Source organism: Mirounga angustirostris, unplaced genomic scaffold (assembly GCF_029215605.1).
Source record: "Mirounga angustirostris isolate CCGP_5_RB_7025 unplaced genomic scaffold, mMirAng1.0.hap1 SCAF_7, whole genome shotgun sequence".
Lineage (NCBI taxonomy): Eukaryota > Metazoa > Chordata > Mammalia > Carnivora > Phocidae > Mirounga > Mirounga angustirostris.
Window position 1 is genome coordinate 120891619 of NW_026991715.1, and position 20275 is coordinate 120911893.

At 41.8% G+C, this 20275-nt stretch overlaps 1 protein-coding gene across 10 annotated transcripts in view; it reads right to left on the bottom strand.

Annotated features, from left to right (window-relative positions):
• The window catches only part of GHR (growth hormone receptor), a 258380-nt gene that overhangs the window by 109243 nt on the left and 128862 nt on the right, over nucleotides 1-20275 (bottom strand). For 5 of the 10 annotated variants that reach the window (XM_064596737.1, XM_064596739.1, XM_064596741.1 and 2 more), the window contains one exon: nucleotides 4627-4684. The exons of the other annotated variants lie outside the window; for them this stretch is intronic. In XM_064596737.1, coding sequence (XP_064452807.1) covers nucleotides 4627-4684 — 58 coding nt within the window. The remainder of the gene's footprint in view (nucleotides 1-4626; nucleotides 4685-20275) is intronic. 10 annotated transcript variants of the gene reach the window in all.

The window sequence follows — 20275 nt, forward strand, 5'->3', positions numbered from 1 at the left end:
TACCATTCATGAAGAGCCACATAGGTTAAATACACAGGAAAACTCTGATGGCAAGAATTTCCAATAGAAACAGGTGGGCTGGGGATTGCAAGGGTTTTTTTTTTTTTTTTTTTTTTTAATGTTCTAAGGATGATTCAGGTACAGTCTTGGGTGGTGGCTGGGAGGAGGGAAGCTGAACTAGACTGTTCTAAGTAACTTTACTGTCCTGTGCCCTTTTCATCCTTAAACTTCAAAGTACTCTAAGAAACCAGCAGCTGAATTCCTAATTAGGAGGATCCATCACTATCCCAAAGCCTCAAGAATGGTTATTAGCCTACTCAATTCAGAAGAGGAAGTGGGGTTTGGATCGAGTGTCTGCAATCACCATCTATTTCCAGCTAAGGGGATTCCCCCACAAGTGGAAAATGTGTGTGATGATCTCTTGGGGCCTCACTTTAAATCCCAGGCCCACACACTACGTTCTAGCACACTGCGTTCAGAAATAACTCCAGCAGGGCCACTCCTTTGGTGGCCCAGTAAATACAGGTGGGCTACTTTACAAGCTAGCTCTACCAATGTAAAGTCTGAGATCCAGTTAGGAAAGGAAGAGTGAGGTAACAGTGCCTTATGTTTCTTCAGCTGCCCAGTGCTATACCTATATATCTGTATATAGATATATAATGTTTACCAAATCAGTTGAATGTGTTTGTTTATGCAAAAATAGTTACTTTGACATCCATGTTTATATAAAGAGATAGCTTCCCTTGGCTTAACCCCCTCACATCCTTGGGGAAACAGAGAAAGCAAAGTAAAGCAAAAACAAAACTATACTGACTCATTAAATAAGCATTTGCTAGTTGCCTACTCTACACAAAGCACTTTACTAAGCTGCTGTGTGGACCTCAGGACACGGTACCTGACACAAGGCATTTGTATCCAAGAGAATGACAACAGGGAATCATGCCGTTGAAAATTTAAATCCAATATTGATTTCTATCAATGTTTTTACAGTGTCTATTGCTTTGTAAAAATAAATAATGCTTGCATAATTAACTAGCTAAATTTTAGTAAGAATGATGTCCCCCCCACCCCCAATCAGGCTTTGCTTCTCAACTACAAATCTGTAACAGAACTTTGAGGGTAGAGGCCAGGTTTTCCACTGCAAACTGCTTGGCGTTCATGGAAAATCTTAGAAATCATTTCCCTTTTACCATCGCCTACTGGAGGGCAGCTACTACCCTTATTAAGCCGACTAAGGTATCTCTATCAGTCCATCCAGCTTGTATTACTTCGAATTTGGTTAACAGAAGTTTTCTGAGGTTTTATAAATCTGTAGGGAAGGATGTAAAGGAGGCTCTTCAGTTCAGTTGGGGACTTGGTCTCACAACCTGAAATAAAATGCTAGCCTCCCCCACCCCCGCCGTTCTCCAAAAAGCCTTCTTTTTTTTATTTTCACCGACTTTAATGAATTTTGGCAAAGGTGTGAAGATAAATGTTTTCTAAGACATGAGTGAATGCTGCATCTTTAAAAAGAAAATAATGGGAAGCTGGGTTAGGCATTCACCCAGAGAGCACGACTTGAACAGCTAAGGAAAGAGTCCCTTGGATCCCTGAAATGTCCATACCATCCGGTGCAGGAAAACAGAAACTGCAACATTAGAGATTTATTCATTTGGGTGAGTCATGGTCCCCTATTAAAATGCTCTGCTCATACCCCTTATCATATTCAGAATACTCAACAGGTTATACCTCCGTGTAAATTATTTTATCTGATTCTTTCCATGGGCCATCAGTTTGGGAAACACGTAACGAGGTTTTGAGGTAAGGCTAAGGTAGGGACCTCTTTTGGGAGGGCAGGCCTGGTTAGGGATGGCAAAGGGATGCCCTGGCAGCAAGGATAATGGGAGGGTGCTGGGCCGGGCAGGAGACTGGAGAGACTCTCAAGAGAGACAGGTGTGCAGGCCTTGAGATGATGAAAACAACTGTGCCAAGGGAACCCTGGGCTCCCTAGCTAGCATGTCCATGGTTTGGTGCAACAGCTCCTGATGTGCTTGCCCCACCCCGGGGGGTTAACGGTGGACACCGAGGGATAGCAGGAAAGACCCGTTCTCATTCCTCATCTTCCCTCCCTTCAGCTGCAGCGAAAAGAACATCTCACTTGTAGTAAACATGAAGCCGTTTAAAAGGCAAAGATCCTACCCACTGGTTCTGAAGGAGAAAACCTAACCCGAGAAATGACAGAACAAGGTCCATGAGAGCCCTTTGCCTTGTACAGGGTCAAACGTTCACTCGGTGAACCAGGCAGCTGCCGCTGATTTGACCTAATGCGGAAAGCGTCTGCCCCATTTCGGGGCCTTCTAAGTGCTGTCAACAGCCCGCACGGATCCTACAGACAACCCCGGACAATGTTACGGCTGTTTCCTCGCCTGCCAAAACCCCTTCAACTTGCGGGGCTCCCTGCATTCTTTTAAATCAGGGCTGGGAGCTAGCGCTGACGGGGGATGATTCAGCTCAAGTGTTTTTCATTTTGATTAGAACTGTAGATTTGCCTAATGTGGAATGCTTCTACAGAGTGCCCCTGGAGACACCGTGAGGTGGGTGGCCAACGGGGAGTTCTCTTCCGCTCAGATTTTACTGAGCTGAACTGGAAAACAAGTTGCGAGGCTTACATCAGGGAAATCCACTGTGGTCCCTGCAACACACCCACAGCAGTATAAAGAAATCCAACACGGAGGGCAGGGAGTCCTTTTACTCCTGCCCTCCTGGGAGCAAGCGGCTGTCAGTTCGTCAGTTCTAGGTATGGGTGCGCTAGGTTTCTTCTTCTTCTTCCTTCTCCTTCTTTTTTAAGATTTTATTTATGTATTTGAGAGAGAGAGAGCACACGCAGGGAGAGAGGCAGAGGGCGAGACAAGCAGGCTCCCCGAGGAGCAAGGAGCCCAATTCGGGGCTCGATCCCAGGACCCCCGGGTTCATGACTTGAGCCAAAGGCGGACGCTTAACTGACTGAGCCATCTAGGCGCCCCCTCTATGTTTCTGATGCTGCAAATCTTTAAGTTACCTGTTGGGATGTCAGTAACACGCCCCTATTGTTATGAGTAACACTGATTCTTAATATGAAAATTGCCTATTTTAGATGCTGGTTTATAGTCACATTCCCCACAGTAGAATTTAAGCAGCAGAAACCCAGGTACAATTTTGTAATAGAAACATTTTAACATTCTATAGTTGGTTTGCAATCTCAATATGTGGCAAAACCTGATGAACTGTGGGTGCGTTTAGGGAGACAGTAGCTCTTGAATATCGAATGGATTTGTGTTTCCACATCCTTGACCACATCCCTATCACACTGCCAACACAGCAGTCTTCCCATACTACACACTAGCCTTACGTTATAAACTTTCCCCACAGAAACACGTCTTCCTTTCTGATTTTAATTTTAAGCCTCTTCAAATGGTTACAGATAGACACTTCTGGAATCTGTCTTTTTATTATTTTGAAACATTATGTGTCAAAGTAGAGGTTGTCTGTAGCTTATTACTTCGGTTGGTTGTGTGTTCAGAATAGAAAAGCATATCCATATGTGGACTGGCCCAGCTGTTGCTGAGGTTAGAGACTGACTGCTTCTCGCTCATTTTCACCTTCTCATTTTGTCTCCCTCAGCATCCTAGTTCCACCAACAAGGACATCAGGCACGCAGCATGCTCCCAATAAACATTTATAAATGAATGAATGAATGAAGTAATTGATTAATGTTGCCTTTCCCTTCCCCATTTTCCCAATGACCTGCTGACTCCTAGGGTCCCCGAGCCATTTCACACATGTTTTCACCTCCAGCTGGCCCTCTCTGGCTCTGATGTTCTTACCTCCATTTCTCTCCATCTGAACTTAATGGTCTTGGGTTTCACTGGGTCTTGCCAAGTAATGGAACCAAATTTGGTGATTTGCCATGTTTAGTTCGGGGTTTTGAAACTTGTTACTTACTCTAAGAATAATAACTCAAAGCAATCTTCTCCACCTTAAATTAAACCTCATGCATGAGTAGCTTATCAGTTATCTCACACGTAGTACAAACGACTTTTAAATATTCAGAATGCACTGAAAGACAGAATTAAAAAAAACCTACACAAGTACATATGTGCAGGCGTACATGTATATGAACACACACACACGGAGAAAGAGAGGAAAGAGACACTATAGACTATTTTTTAAGATGATGTAATAATCCACAGTCCAGAACTTTTACACTTAAATGCTAAAACTATAAGCTGAGATATATTTTGTCTCATCTCACAAAATGCTAAAATAATATGAAAACAACAAGAAAAGATGACAACTCTGAGAAGAAAGGGAAAGCAAACGCAAACTGCTGAGTTTTCTTCTTAATCAAGGGTAATAACATGAAGACTGAAGAGTACAGAATAAATGTAGTTAATAAAACCCCCAAGTCTAAAGTCAATGGGACAATAAGCACAATCTCAAACCAACGATGACTTCAAACATTTGAGATCAGATGAGTTTGATCCCAGATCCTGGAAACATGAAATGGACCAATAAACTCCTGATTATTTGGGAGGAGTTTTGGAGGACAAAAACAGAAGATAACACAATGTTTGAATAGGCTTAATAGGTTGATTCTTAAAGCTATACCTTTAATCTCAGTCTCCTGCAACATTCTGGAATGAATTATTAGATGGTTTCTGAGTACCTAGAGAGGAAACAATAGGTCACCAACATGGATTCACTAAGAACAAATCATTATAGGAAATGTACTTCATTTCCTCTCATGGAAGACTTATCTGATTGTTGTTAGAGGAGTGTTGCTCATCTCATGTTTCTCATTTTCAGTGAGACCAGTGATGTAGTCTCTCATGATATGTTGTAAGTGGAATATATTACTGTGGCCTGAATAATTATAAAGATAAGTGAATTCACTGACAGTTAAACAAACGACCCAAGAAGTTAATTAGAGAATCCTGAACAGCCCGGGGCACAATCTTTAAGGGTAGGTTACAAGGTTTTGAATTTGGTTTTGTATAAAAGCTTTGGTAGAAGGCCAAAAGAAAAAAAGGCATGCATACAGATTTACCAAATCCATAAATGAAAGAAAATTGGTTATGCTGTCATGGAGGAAAAAGGAGGAGCAGAATTTCCAATCTAAAAGATCTCATTAGACGCCATTAATGGGCTAAAATGAACTAAAATTCTCCAAAATTAATTTGGAGAAGATCTAAAAGTCCTGAGTCTGAATTTGAAATTCTCCTGCAAAAGGACAGGGCACTCCTTTTTTTTTGTTTTTGCTTTTTAAAGATTTTATTTATTTATTAGAGAGAGAGACAGCAAGAGAGGGAACACAAGCAGAGGGAGTGGAAGAGGGAGAAGCAGGCTTCCTGCCGAGCAGGGAGCCCAACATGGGGCTCGATCCCAGGGCCCTGGGATCATGACCTGAGCCAAAGGCAGACGCTTAACGACTGAGCCACCCAGGCGCCCTAGGACAGGGCACTCCTTATCACCATGCGCCACTCCTGACCTCCAGCTGGCGGCCTGTGCTATCATAGAAGCCTCCCTGACACCCCCGGACACTGCATCAATATGATCCTGACTCAAGGCATCATCTCGATTTTGAAGACGAGATTCAAAGAAGACAGAAAATTATTACTATTTTAAGCATATACACTGCAACACTGAACATCTTAGTCTCCCTGACGCAGCCCTCTTTGGCAAAGAAAAAATCCTGGCAAGGAGAAAAGACAGGTTCATTCCCTTCTTGGAAGACTAGCACTGAGCCAAGGGGTTGCTCTTCCTGGGAGAGTATAACTCACAGTAAGGGGCAGACAGATAACCACAAAGCATGATGGAGATGGTGGTGGGCTAGGGTGGGGAGAAGAGGCAATGGTGGATGGGGAATATGGTCCAGCTCCAGGGGAAGGCATGCTGGCCCTTGTCTAAGCGCATCATCTTTAGTTAGTTGTGGTTTCCATGTCCTGGGAAGGGGTTTGTAAGAACAAGTCAAGTCTCTGTTTCTTTAAAAAAAAAAAAAAAAAGCAGCAAAAGCTATCCCCCAAAGTTCATTTTCCCAAAACAGAGAGAAGGGAGCAAAACCTTTGCCCCTGAACAGGAAGACCAGGCAGTTGTGTTTGCACAAGTTTCCCAGGGAGGAAGAAGGAGGGATCTGGACTGGTGATAAGATCACAGCTTCCAGGCTGAGTGGCTTTCCCTGACCCTCTGGTCTTGGGAGTTCTGGACCCAGAATTCAGGTCCCTTCTGGATTTGACAAGGGAAAAATAAAATAAAGCCAAAAACAGAAAGGGGGAAAAAAAAGAAAACTTTCCCAAGTGACTGATCTCTGCTTCCCCTCATTCCTTCTGTCTTTAGTCCATCCATCCCCTGCTGTGATTTGGAGGAGAAAACACTTTGGTAAGATCCCTAATATTCTCATTTCTGTGGCATCCCAGCCTTGGAGACCATTCTCAGAAAAGCATAACACCTTCATGGGATTTGCTTCCTGCTTTTGTTTTATATTTATTTGTTTTCAAATTACATATGTTTTTCAATGTATTCTAAATAAAAGGAATCCTGCTTAAGAATTTGGCTTACTGGGCTTAAAAATAAGCCCAGGCAGAGTTCATTTTATCCAGAAGGGCCATTTTTTTTTTTTTTTTTTTTTTTTTTTTAGTGTGCATCACCTTGGGGTTCAGTATTAGAAATGGTGAGACTGACCTCAAGTATCGGATAACAACTCAATATTTTGCCCCTCTACCTTTTTCCTCTTTCCATGTTATTTATAAACCATTTTTTCCAACAAACTTATCTGCTATACCCAGTGCCATGTGTTTGGGCTTTTTTTAGCCATACATTTTGCACCTTCATTCAGCTTTGGCTGTAATCCCAGGCCTCGGGCTCAGATGTGCTTCATGGCCTGGCACGAAGGGCCCTTTGAGGTCAGTGGGGCCTTGTTAGGAGGGGTGAAGAGCAGGGAGCCTGGAAAGACATGCCAAAGGCACTGAAGGCCCGAGGGGACAAGCTGCTCTTAGATTTTGACTTCCATTATGTTTTCATGCAAAAGGTTGGTGAAGACAGGTGGGCTTTTTAGGTGAACTCACCTAAAAGTGTACATGACATTCCTTTTACGTTCATCCTTTAGATCCCAGAGTTCAACTGTCCTATACTATGACTGAGCCAACTTCCATCTACCTGTACAAAGAGATCCATCCATTAAAAAGTTAAGCCCATTTCTTAAGAAATAAGCTTCCTGATTCATAAAGCCTGTTACTACTGGACACATGTATACTTGGCTCTCAGAAAGCTTGGCGCCCTCCAAAGAACACATCTCTTCTCTTCTAAACATTTCGCTGAAAATTCTAAAGTTGTGAGGAAGAGAAATAGGAGGCAGAGGTGGTTTGGGAGGTAAGCAAAGTGGGAGCAGGGAAGGCAGAGGAAGAACAAAAGATCCCACCAAACCGAATGACTTCTGAGCTCTTTTTCTGTAGTTTTATACCAATAATAGCTTATATCTATTGACCATTTTTGTGCCAAATAGGCTTGAAAGTTCTTCACACAGATCAAATCATTTAATCCTCACAATAAGCCTGTATGCTAGGCACCATTATCCCCTTTTACATATTGAGGAAACTGAGGCACAAAGTAGTGAAAGTGGTAGAGACAGGATTCAGATCCAGTCTATTCTCTGAACCACTCCGGTTTATCGCCTCCATGTTCTACGGATGCCTATGATACTGGGCAGGTTAACACTGGAGGCTCAGATGGCGTTCTCTGCCTTTCAACCTTACTCACTCCACCCCTCCCGCCTTCCAAGTTTGTTACAAAGATTACATTTGTACATTTATTTAGTACTTTATTCATCAATAAAATAAAGATATGGTTATTCCTCAGAATCCTGAAACTTCAAATGGTCGAAATTTGGGGGACAAAGTTTTTTAAATTTTGATTTTTGTTTAAAGTAAGCTATGACAACAGTAAAAAACTGAAAAAGTGTGCAGCGAAAGGGGTATAAGGGTGTGTGGCTATAATTCTTACACCCTGCAAGCTTACCAGTGTTGAGCTGTAGGAAGGAAGCACAGGAACTTGCATGGAACATTCCAGAACTAGGGTCGGATAATGACTGACTGCCTGAAACTCATCCTTCAGCTATCAAGTCAGATGTGCCCTACACCCGAAAACTCTCTCTCTCTCACACACACAATTAAATGAAAAACAGTATGTCATTATTTACATACGCATTTTTGTTTTATAAAAGGCTTAATCTAGGATTCCGTTAACCATGCTATGCCAGGGTAGTGCTTCTGTATAGTTTATTTATGAACCCGAAAAATCATAAGAGAGAAAACCGAATTGAGGAAATCATCGCATTGGAGTTCCTATCAGAAAGGAAGGCAAGCAGCTTTCATGCAACCCCATGCAAAAGCCGATCCAACCGACAGCTACTGAATTTTGATTAACATGGTTTTCATTTAACTATTCATGGGTTTCAATGTTGCACAAGACTGTTTAATTGAGCCACACATGTCAGGTTATCCTGGGTTTACAAGGGCAACTGAGGCTCACAGTTTATTTACCTCGCCAAGGTAGCAAAGTTTAAAAATGGCAGGAGGGCAGGGAACTGGAATCCATATCCTAATTACTATTCTTTCCATGCTACACTGTTCACACACAGGGTACAGCGTGGGTCTAGGACTTGAAGAAAATTCTCTTAGCTACACGAGTCTGTATTTTCCATCATTACAGGGAAAAAAGGCAGTTCAGGTGTGTGTGTGTGTGTGTGTGTGTGTGTGCATGCATGCATGCACAGGTGTGTACACATTCCAGTTAAGAAGTTATATAGGTTGTATGACAATATTCCAATAATAATGGTCATCTATGTTGGTAAGAAAAATACCAGCCAAATGAAATCTTATATTATTTGTGTTCCTTAAGAAAAAACTATATTAATAAAAGTCACTTACCAAGACATTAACAATCAAGGATAAAAGAAGAGTGAAAAACCACCACCACAAAAGGGGTAAACTCATGCTGGTCAAGTAACCATGAAGGATCCCGTGGGGGATGAGATACGTGCATGCACACACACACACACACACACAGTGTGAATCAGTGTGTGGCCTAGGAGTTCTGTCTGCTAGTTCACATAGATAACTACTTAGTTTCCTCAAAGCCTGCAGGAGTATATGGCATCTACCGTGTGATATCTAGTCTCAGCTTTGCATTTGCTGTTCTCACCTCCTACCCAAACTTCCCCACCTGTCAAGTTCTCTGCTAAAAGATTCTGGATGCAAGAGTACTACAAATGAGGTATGGGGATCATGCAGAGACACGCTGATTATTAAACATTCATTAAAGAAAACCTGAATGATTTTTACTATGAATATAGTACCAGGAGACTTAATTTCACTTCCCATGAAAGTTATTATTTCTTTATTACTCACTAGAGGATGAAACAATCACCCCGCATGAAAGCAGTTGGCCATACATTCCAGAGTTCTAGTTCTGGCTTGGCCCCTGGCTGAGTGACGTACCACAGTCTTCTCAAAGTCTCTTGACCTCAGAACCTCCTGGGTAAAAGAGGGCTACTTCAGGTACCTCACAGGGTCTCGGAGGGACACAAGGTACACATATCGCCTAAGTGTCCATTACACTGTTAATGCTGAGTTCACGTCAGTGCCTTTCACCTGGTGACTGGAAGCTTCTAAACTGTAATGATTAAAAAAAAAAACAAAAAACTTTCATTTATTGCAAGATTTGGAAAACCCAAAGGATGGGGGAAGTAGGGATGAACTACCTTCTTTTGCAAGAGGTGGAATTTGGGTAAATGATAGAAGAAATGGGGAGGAAGAGGCAAAAACATCCCAAGGATCATCTTTTGCAGGTAGATTTCTGAAACCTGGGAAAAAACCCATAAAGAGATGGTGGGGTTACTATAGAGCTCTGCTCTAAAAGTAAGATGTGTGCAAACAGTGTCCAAACAGTTTTAGGCTAGCCTAATGATTCCTCTCATACCTGTGGTCTGTGGACAACCCCATGGGGACCTGCACTGACCCCTGTGAGCTCACCCGCTCAGACTTCTCAACTGCTGGTGCTCCCATTTAAATATTTTGCTGCTTGTCAGCACCTCCACTAGAGGGCAGCAGGTGGAAAGAAGCGATGTCAACGTGGATTAATGTGGACGCTTGGCAATAACAGCTGTGAGGGTGGGGGGGTGCCAAGGACTGGGGGTACAAGGGGACAAGTTAACTGAGTGGAAAAGATGAGAGCCTGGGTAATTAGTGGTTTTCCGTTTCTAAGTGAAGCCAGGAATGGCAGGAGAAGGAGTTCAGCATTAGTAGGAAGTTGGAGCAAGGTTTCCCAAACCCGTAATCTTTAGATGCATGTTCAAATTTTCCTAAAACAAACAGAAACATATAACATGCAAGCAAATTCCACATCACTCCAGATCTTCTGCCTCAGAAGCTCGAGGTAGGGAGCTTATGAATCTGTATCTTTCAAAAACTTCCCAGCTTATTCTGAGTAGCAGCCAAGATTGGTTCCCTAAGGATGTCTGAGGTCCCTTCCAACTCTCAGAAGACTAATTTCACTAACAACAAATAGGCCTAAGGCAACCTTCCAAATAATGGTAAACCTGTCTATCCCTCTGTCCTTAGAGAAAGAAAGGACAGAAGTAACTGAAACCTCTAGCCTGGACCGCCTTTCATGGTTTGCAGAGTCCTATCATAGACACCTTCTCTCTTAACCCTCGAATCCTCACAATAAGCCTGTAGATAGGAGGATTTAAAAACCCCATTTACAGTTAGGGAAACCAAGTTGCAGCAAGGCTGCCTTACGGTGGTAAGTCTAGAAGCCATGCCTGTTGACTACAGTTCATTCCACTCCATCATAGCAGGCTGTGCCTTTTCAGTTCTGTTCTTAACCTGGATTTGTAAACAATCTTTTCATCAAATGATTTAGTGGAACTCTAAGAATGATGGCCAAGTCCAAGTTACATGCAGAAGAGAAACAGAGACAAGACAGGAATAAGAGAAAGCTGGGATGGCAAGTCCAATAGACCATCTCTAACTGTGTCTTTTTTTTTTTTTTTAAGATTTATTTATTTATTTATTTGAGAGAGAGCACATGAGAGGGGGGAGGGTCAGAGGGAGAAGCAGACTCCCTGCCGAGCAGGGAGCCTGATGCGGGACTCGATCCCGGGACTCCAGGATCATGACCTGAGCCGAAGGCAGTCGCTTAACCAACTGAGCCACCCAGGTGCCTCTAACTGTGTCTTTTGAAGCTCCAGGAAGCAGAAGGAAAACAGTCAGTGATAACTTGTGAGCAATAAAGATGAAAGAGGGTGCATGAATCAGGGCTCATACTTCTGTGGTCGGCCTGCCCCATGAAAGAGCACAGTGATTTCATAAAAGTCTGGTCTCAATCTGATTCATACCTCTCAAAATCTCTCTGCTGTTGCCCTCTCTGCCATGAGGGTGCCACCCTGCATGCACTTTAAGACATTTCCAACTTTTCAGTGCCTCAAAATAGATTTTCGAGTAGATTCCACCAACTAGGTCTAATCTACGGAGGAATGCAAAATGGAGCAGAATCTTGCATGTTGGCCCTACTCCTGCCAGTAACTGTTGGAATCTCGGGGAAGTTACTTAACCCTTTGGGCCTGGGCTTTCTCACCAATAACCAGAGGGTTCGTGCTGCAGCTTCTAGACAGACCATGAGGATAAGTTAAGTGTCGAATTATTTTGGATTGGTTTCTAACATTTAAAACCTAGGAGAGTCATATAAAATTGAAGATCAACGTTGGGGTAAACTCCAGTGAGGAACAAATGGTGTGGTTTTCCATAGCCCCTTCTAACATACTAGACATTATTTATTACTCTTACAGTCTATCATCTGCCTCACCCACCCTCATGCTCTCTGCAAACACACACATACCCTGTAAAGAGAAACCCCAGGACAGCAGGAGTTTTTATCTTTCTTATTCACGGAGGCACTCCAAGCACCTAGAACCGTGCCTGGCACATAGTAGATGCTCAAAAATATTTGTTTGAAGGAACTCGTGGCAACTTTATGAAAAGTATAGTTTTTTTCAGGGGAGGGAAGCGGAAGACAATCCTCTCAACCCAGAAATAAGACATGAATATATCCAATAAATTCCTGATTTATAAATCCTAATACAGACTTGGTTTTCATGAGCTGCTAAGTAAGGACTATCAATATATAGTTATGCTTATACGGTGTGTTTGGTTTCTTATACATATAGCCACATTGAGATTAAAAAATCATGTCGGTCAAGTTTTCACAAGGATTCTGAATGTACCACAAGATGCACCCGCCAGGTGTTTGTCTCACCTGTAATGCTTAAAGAAACAGCACAGCATGGTTATTCTAAAGGCATGTGACAGGTAGCTCAGTATGTGGAATGTTCTATATTAGTGTAACCTTAGATATGAAGATTGATTTCTCTGGTGGTAAAAGGCAGGTCTTAAGACCGATGAAATCTAATCTCACACCAATTATATTAATTTCAACAGCTGGCTTTGCAGTTACCACACTCTCCCATGCTTCTTTGAATAAATGCTCACGGATGGCTCCCTGTTCGCTCCACCAGCCTCTCATTCTCAAAGCGGTGGAGGGAGAAGTGACAGGACACATTTGCTGGAAGCAGTCAGATGTGACTGCACATTCACGGGGATTTGTTAGCCGATGTTGAAGTCATTGCGTTCCTCATAAACAAGCATGAGTGACAGGCTTTAAGGGTGATCTTCCAAAACAAACGTGACTCATAACCATTAGTGAAGCCTATGCCACAGCTAACAACTCTTGTTCTAGCCGACCCACGAGGACCTCTGGAACGTGCAATAGGTGATTTTTCACAGGAGAGGTTGAAAGGGGGAAAATGCTGCAGCCTTTCATGCAAATGTGGCTCCACCAGGCACACCAGCTTTCATACGGAGTTCCCTGGTCCACGGCTATTTAATTTAGAACATCTTGGAATAAGTTTGGAAATTCTGGTACTTTTATGGTGGTCAACCCTAGCTCCTTGGTACTAGCAGGCGATTATTTAGGCAGAATTATTTCTATCTAAATATACAATGTCAGATTTAGAGGATAAAACAGATGTTCATGACGCTGAGAATGTTTGCTTTTGAGTCAACAGACCGAAAATTATCAAGGACCACTTGAAGAATATACTCAGGACGGAGCTTGCGGGTATTTCTTGCTAGTGCTTCTGACATTTGTGCTCTATTGAAGGAAAATCTGGGTTGGAGCTTTTGGCTTTATCATTTTTGTTTGATAGTTTGCTATCACTGGAGCAAGTTGAGAAAAAGATGGGAAAACAGCAGGAGTCTGTGACAACTTCAATTCTTAAGTTGCTCATTTAAGGTTTCTTACCACTTTAAGAGTAGCCCTAAAAAAATGATAATACTTTCATCTGTGTTACATACAGACTGTCAGCCGGCACCTTAAATACTTCTGGCAAAACTGCATAAATTTATGACATTGTATGAAAAAGAATTAGTCAATTAGTAATTACTATCACAGAACTTCAGCTGTATAGTCCAGCTGGTTTTCTATGGTTTGGGTCAAACGCAGTCCTTTCTTTCTTGGGACTCCCACAATATTTTGTGCATATTATCTCCATACATTCTTTTTGGATGTCTCACATGACCTCTCTTTTTCCTTTAACCTCTCTGTTTACTTGGCAAACCCTAAAGCCTCTCAAGGTACATTTATTGGTGGCTTCCAGCACCTGGCCCCAAAATACCTTAGATGAATGAACATATGAGCCAGTGAAAACATAAGAGATGTACTGTAACCAAACGTGTAAATATTTTATTTTTAAAAGTACTTCAAAAAAAAAAAAAAAGTACTTCAACATGCTTTATGTAATTTGACTCCCAGAACAATCCTGGGCATTGTCTGTTCAACAAGCAATCACCAGATCTGGACCAGTGGTTCTCCACTGGGGGGCCATTTGCCCACCCCCCAGGGAATGCTTAGCCATGTCTGGAGACGTTGTGGTTGTTACAGCTGAGGGTGGGAATGCAGCTCCTACCACCTGCTGGGTAGAGGTCAAGGATGCTGGTAAACATGCTATGACGCATTGGATGCCTCCCACCACAAAAAAAATCATTTGGCCTAAAATGTCAATAGGCCAAGTTTGAGAAACCCTCATCTAGGCCCTCGGTCTCTGAAAACTAGTGTAACTCCTGTCCAACAATATTTTTCTGATTAAGTATATCCTATAAGAAGTTACTTAGTATACCACATAAAACTACCTCTTGCATTCAGTCATCTTCCTCAAAACATACAAACAACTAGCCAAAAAGCATGGGAAGAGCAAGTTCATGGTTTGATTCCTAATTGCTGAGCCAGGAATGTTTGGTTTGCCAGCTCTGTTCTTTTAGAAAAAGCACTTGGGTGTAGTTAGTACCTGGATACTTCCATGCATTTCAAGAAGAATGAATTCAGAACATTTATAAGTTCAGCTGTTTCTTACAATGGCAAGTGAATTCCACCTTTTGCCTTTGAGAAAACCATACCTGAGTGCCTGGGAGTCAGCAGGAAGTGATGGTACTATGGAGAAATATAGAGGTAGCCAGAAATACACAATGGAGTATCTTTCTATGACTTGCATAAAGATTCCCTAACTTAGTAGGTGTAGTAGAGTAACACATGTGGATCTTTAATAACTCAGTCTCCAGCAATAAACTACAGGTTTTGGTAAATATCAATTTCAACAATGCAGAAGACCATGGATCAGGGAGAACAGAGGAATCTTAGGGATCATATTACTCAGATTTTCTGCCTATTTTTATTTTTCTCAATTATTTATTCACATGAAATCATACCTGGAAACCCACTGTGTAAAATCAAAATGATTTATTATATGAAGCGTCTGTGTTTGAACAAGAATACGGCACCAGAGTGCCTTGGCAAGTTAGCTCCACACTCCCACATCTTAATCCCAGCCCTCTCTGACCTATTAATTCATCCTACTTTGGGATAATTAGACTTGGCATAGAGTACTTTCTAGAACATCAACCTAATTGTCCCTGTTCTTCCTCTTTTGAAGAAAAGGTAAACAAAGACAAGATTAGGCTTTACTGAACACCTAACTCTTAGAGGGAACCATGCCACCTCCTTAACATGCTATCTTGTTTAATTCTCATAGATAATTTTATGAGCAAAGATTATTATCTTTAAGATGAGAAACGGAAGTGCTGAGAAGATAATTTGCTGATATTTGCAGACTTGAAACAGGTTGAGCTGAAATTCATACATGCATATGTTTGATTCCCGAAGTCTATATTTATGGTATATTACTTTGCCACGTGATAAAAACAGAATTGGTCGACTTATTTCACTTAGCATAATCCCCGGGTGATGGGTATTAAGGAGGGCACGTGTTGTGATCAGCACTGGGTGTTATATGCAACTAACGGACTGCTGAACACTGCATCAAAAACTAATGATGTACTGTAGGTTGGCTAACTGAACATAATAAAAAAATAAATAAAAACAGAATTGGTTCAAGCCCTCCTCAAGATGATGCATTTTAAAAACAAACATCTTGCCATTGCCCCTTCATCACCCTTAGACTGAACATCACTAGTTCCTTTCACAGGATCTCACATCTTCACCATTAAGTCTGATTTGTCCTGGTTTGTCAATATCCTTCTTAAATCTTGGTGTCTGCAACTCACCAGACTCTTCTAGATATGTTGTGGCCAGTGCAGAATCCAGAGGACTGGCGCTTTCCTTGTTCTAGATCCTCCGTTTCTTTTTCTAAATTTTTATTTTTTATTATTTTTATTTATTTGAGAGAGAGTGAGAAATCACGAGCAGGGGGAAGGGTAGAGGGAGAAGCAGACTCCCCACACTGAGCAGGGAGTCCGATGTGGGACTCAATCCCAGGACCCTGGGATCATGACTTGAGCCGAAGGCAGACCCTTAACCGACTGAGGCACCCAGGTGTCCCACACCTTCCATTTCTAATAAAGCAGCCTGAGTTTCCTTTGGCAGCTACGTCAGAATAGGTTACCTATATCTGCAATGAACTAAATAACCAAGTCTTTTACAAAGGACTTGCTGTAAGCCAGGAATCTCACATCCTTCCATCATGAAGTTAATTTTCTTAAATCTAAACACAGGAGTTTACATTTATCCCTATCAAATTTTATCTTGGTAGTTTTGGTCCCCTACTGTAGGCTGTCAAGATACTCTGAAGCCTACGTCTGTCATTCAGCACATTTGCTATCTTTAGCTTTACATTTGCAGATGTGATGAGCCTGCCTTCCTTGTCTGCACTCTAGTCACTTATTAAAAAAAAAAAAAGCCCAGAAGAAGAAGGTCTATCACAAAGGACTGAAGGTAGGGCTTAGTAGGAGGGAATCTGTTCCGGGGTACCACATCCATTTCTAAGAAATAATAGAAAACATAATTTTGGAGTTGAAAGGGACAGATTAGATATTTTTTCTCTGAAAGTTCTATTAATAGACAAGCAGTTGAATTTAGAGAAATTAAGAGCTTTTGCCCAGAACCACAGAGCTGATTACTGATAGAACTAGATTCATAACCAAGGTTGCTGATTAATTAATGATATTTTTTTCCCCCATGACACCATTAGATAAGATCACTAATGGCCAAAGACATTCCAAATTTGGTTTAAATAGTTTCTTGATACAATTTTTCTTTTCTGACACCTTGCCCCTTTCTCCTAAGAAAGCAACATAAAAAGAAATTCCAGTGAACTGAAGGCTCTTGTTCTTATAAGCTCAGTTTCACCACCACTGACTTATAGGGACAAATCCTTTCAGAAAAATGGCATAAGAACAATGCTCATGCAAACATAAGTCCTATCTGCAAAATAGGGTATGTTTATCCTATGAAAGGTAAAACTTTGGGTAAGGTAGGGTAGATTTAGAAACAGGCAAAAGTATATGGCGTAATAGTGTCTGTGTGTAGTCTAACTCCAGAAACATGTTGGTAGAGAGAGGAGACAGATTCCCTTTACTTTGACAGCTTCTGCATTCATAAAGAATATGTGAACACCCGTGAATAATACAGAAGAGAAAACCCAGAGTTGATTTCATAAGCAGTCCTTGTACCTCTCTACAACGATGGGGGGAGAGCCATGTGGATAACAGGACTGGACAGCATGAGAGGGTTCAGTGACCCAGGAGGTACTTTTCACAGAGTTTTTTCCAAAGGAGAAGAGGCGGTTCCTGTCCCCATAAACTTTGGCTACTGATTTAGCCTCAGGAAGAGATGCCCATTTGTTTTGAGAAAATTACCCATACCTCATCAGCGGTTATATCAATTTATATATAAATATATAATTTATATTATATGTGAAATAATTTATATTAGGTATATTATATAAATAATTATAAATTATAAATATATCATTTATTATAGAAATAATATATATTATATATTATGTAAATAATTTGTATTATATATGAAATAGTGAGGTCCAACACTGAAAGTCTGAGTACTGCATTAAATGTAACGACCCTGAATCTAAAGGACTTACTGAAGTAGTTCCTGGAATCACCTCCTGTCTTTTTGACATAATATAACTATGGTTCTTTCATAGGCTGATCAGGTAAACCAGCAGCCTCCAGGAATGAGATGAGATTCCTACCAAGGTATTATCGTTAGTTAGCCACCAGGAGAATCCTAGTACACGAGGGGCAGTATGGTGTGTGCTCTGACTGGACTCTCACTTTTGCCCTCATTAGCTTTGTAAACTAGTTATGTAATTATTCCTCGTGTCCTTCCCTAAGGGTAATAATGGAACTTCCTCTTAGCGTTGCTGTGAAGAGTAACTGAGGTAACAAGTATAAGGTACTTACTGAAGCCACTCGGGGCGCCTGGGTGGCTCAGTCGGTTAAGTGTCTGACCCTTGATTTCGGCTCAGGTCATTATCTCAGGGTCGTGGGATCGAGCCCCACCCCATGGTGCCCCAAGTCAGGCTCCATGCTCAGCATGGAGTCTGCTTATCCCTCTCTCTCTGTTTCTCCCTCCATTTGTGCTCTGTCTCTCCCTCTCTCTCAAATAAATAAATAAAATCTTTAAAATATGGAGCCACTAAAATGCTTCTGTGTAATTATTGCAATGAATTTGTTTTAATTTGGTGTCTCCACATCCCTAGTTCACCTAGTGACTAACCTGGGGACCCGGTCTCACTCCTCCTGACACTGTGTCTGCCACACAGCAAATGCTCAGTGTCATTGACTTGAACTGACTTGCCAGGTAAGACTACCAGCATCAGAGTTAACTCACTACAGACCCACTTGCTGACTTGGTCAAATTTAATTTTATTAAAAATACAAGAACTAGAGCACTAAGGTTTTTTTTTAAATCAAACTTCTACTCTGAACATTCATTGTAAAAATGATAAATACAGAAGTATCTCATTTAATAGAAGTCTATGCTACATCGGTTCTATTGTTGAAAACACCTTAAACATTAGAATCCTCTTCTCAACAGTTTTCCGAAGGCATTATTATAATTATCTTTAGCTTCCAAAACTTTGTTGTGCCACTGCACTGCTTCTTTTAGGCATATATTGTTACTCATAAATGGCAGAACTGCATTTCAAACCCAGTTCTGACAAAGTTCAAGATCAATACTCTGAAATCCCTAATCTGGACTGCCTCTCCTCATGATGAGAGAAGAAAGAAACAGGAGTCTGATACGATTGGTACAGAGACTTGCTTACAGACCCTTTCTCCCAAGCAGGTTCTCTGTAGGTTCTGCAGGTTGTAGGTTCTCCGTAGGTTCTCTGGGTATCAGCCAAGGCCACCTGATCAACCTCTCCTCTCCTCAGAGAGTTCCTCCCTGGGTTCCCTCACCCCTCTCACAGTCTAAGCTTCGGGCTGATTGCTAATGCCTCAAGGAAGTGATAGCCAAGGCAGGGTCACAGCACCAGAGGGACATCTTGCCAAAACAAATCAAATGCAAATCAAACTGGGCTCCTACCAGCTAACTACAGTTGAATACCCACTGTGGGCTGAGAGGCAGCTGGTCTCATGAGAGGCTGGACTTTCGGTCTTTTCCTTCTACCTTCTGCTCTGAGGCATCAGTTGACTCTCCCCACACCGGAGGCTCTGACTTTGGATTCGTAGCAACCCGCTCCCAACCAACATGTTGGAGAAATCCCTAAATTCAACAGGGAAGAGTTCTACTCTAGATACATTTCATGCTAAAGAAAGTGCTTCATAGTCTACTTTTTCCTTAAGATAAGTTTTTTTAGACCTAGGAATCCAAGTTTTTAGCACCCACCCATGGAAATCAGACAAGACAGTTAGGGCATACAGGGAGTAGCTACACTTTCGCCTTTCACATCCATAATGGCTATAATAAACATGAGTTTGACACACAGATTACAGCCAGGGTAGGCACAGAAATTAATCTAGCTCTTCTATTCCTCGATCAGAGCTTTCCCAGGAAGTCAGGCTTAATACGACAGCAAAGGGTAGGAGAGTTAGTCAACTGTGCTTATGAAGTTCTGAGCAAACATCCAGAGAATATGGTGCTGGCATGACTCACATGGGCAGCTGGGCACAGTCATACACCAGTTTGTAAGCCCAGCCAGGGCTGTCGGAGGAGCATGGCCCCCTGGGGACTGCTGCATTCTACTCCTTGCTAGATCTGGCCAAAATGCCCTGATGTGGAGCAGGGCTCTTGGACGGACTCCTGCCCATTTCCCTGTTCTCCGGCTCCCACCACAACACATTCTTCCATCGCCAGCTATTGTCAAGAAAAGCATGGTGCCTTTTGCTCCAACCAAGGAAGCAGCTGGGTCAATGGCTGGGTAGAGGAGAAGGGAGGATATGTCCTAAATGTTACACAGCCACAAAATGGTCCTTTCCTTAAAAAATGACCTCTTATTTTTGGGGAGGCCAAGGCTCCCCCAAGTACAGAGTGGTCAGCATCACCAACTAAATATCCAATGATGTGAATCTGGTAATTCTTACACATAGCACATGGCTGTCCATAAGTCAAATGCTCTAAACATGATTTCTGGTTCCACAAATTTGCAAGGTTTTACTAAAAGGTCAGAGAATACAGAAAATACCAGTTTTTTCATATTCAGAGATCAAGAAACCAAGGATTTTAGCAATATAACTTTGATTTTTAATTTTGAGGGCTTTGTACTTCAAGATGAGTTCTCACTGGAAAACTGGAAAGACATGATATTTAAGGAAAGGAATGGGGAAAACTGATCCAGCTTTCCATATAATCTCTAATCAGAGTTTTTGTAATCCGAAGGTCAATGTCCAAA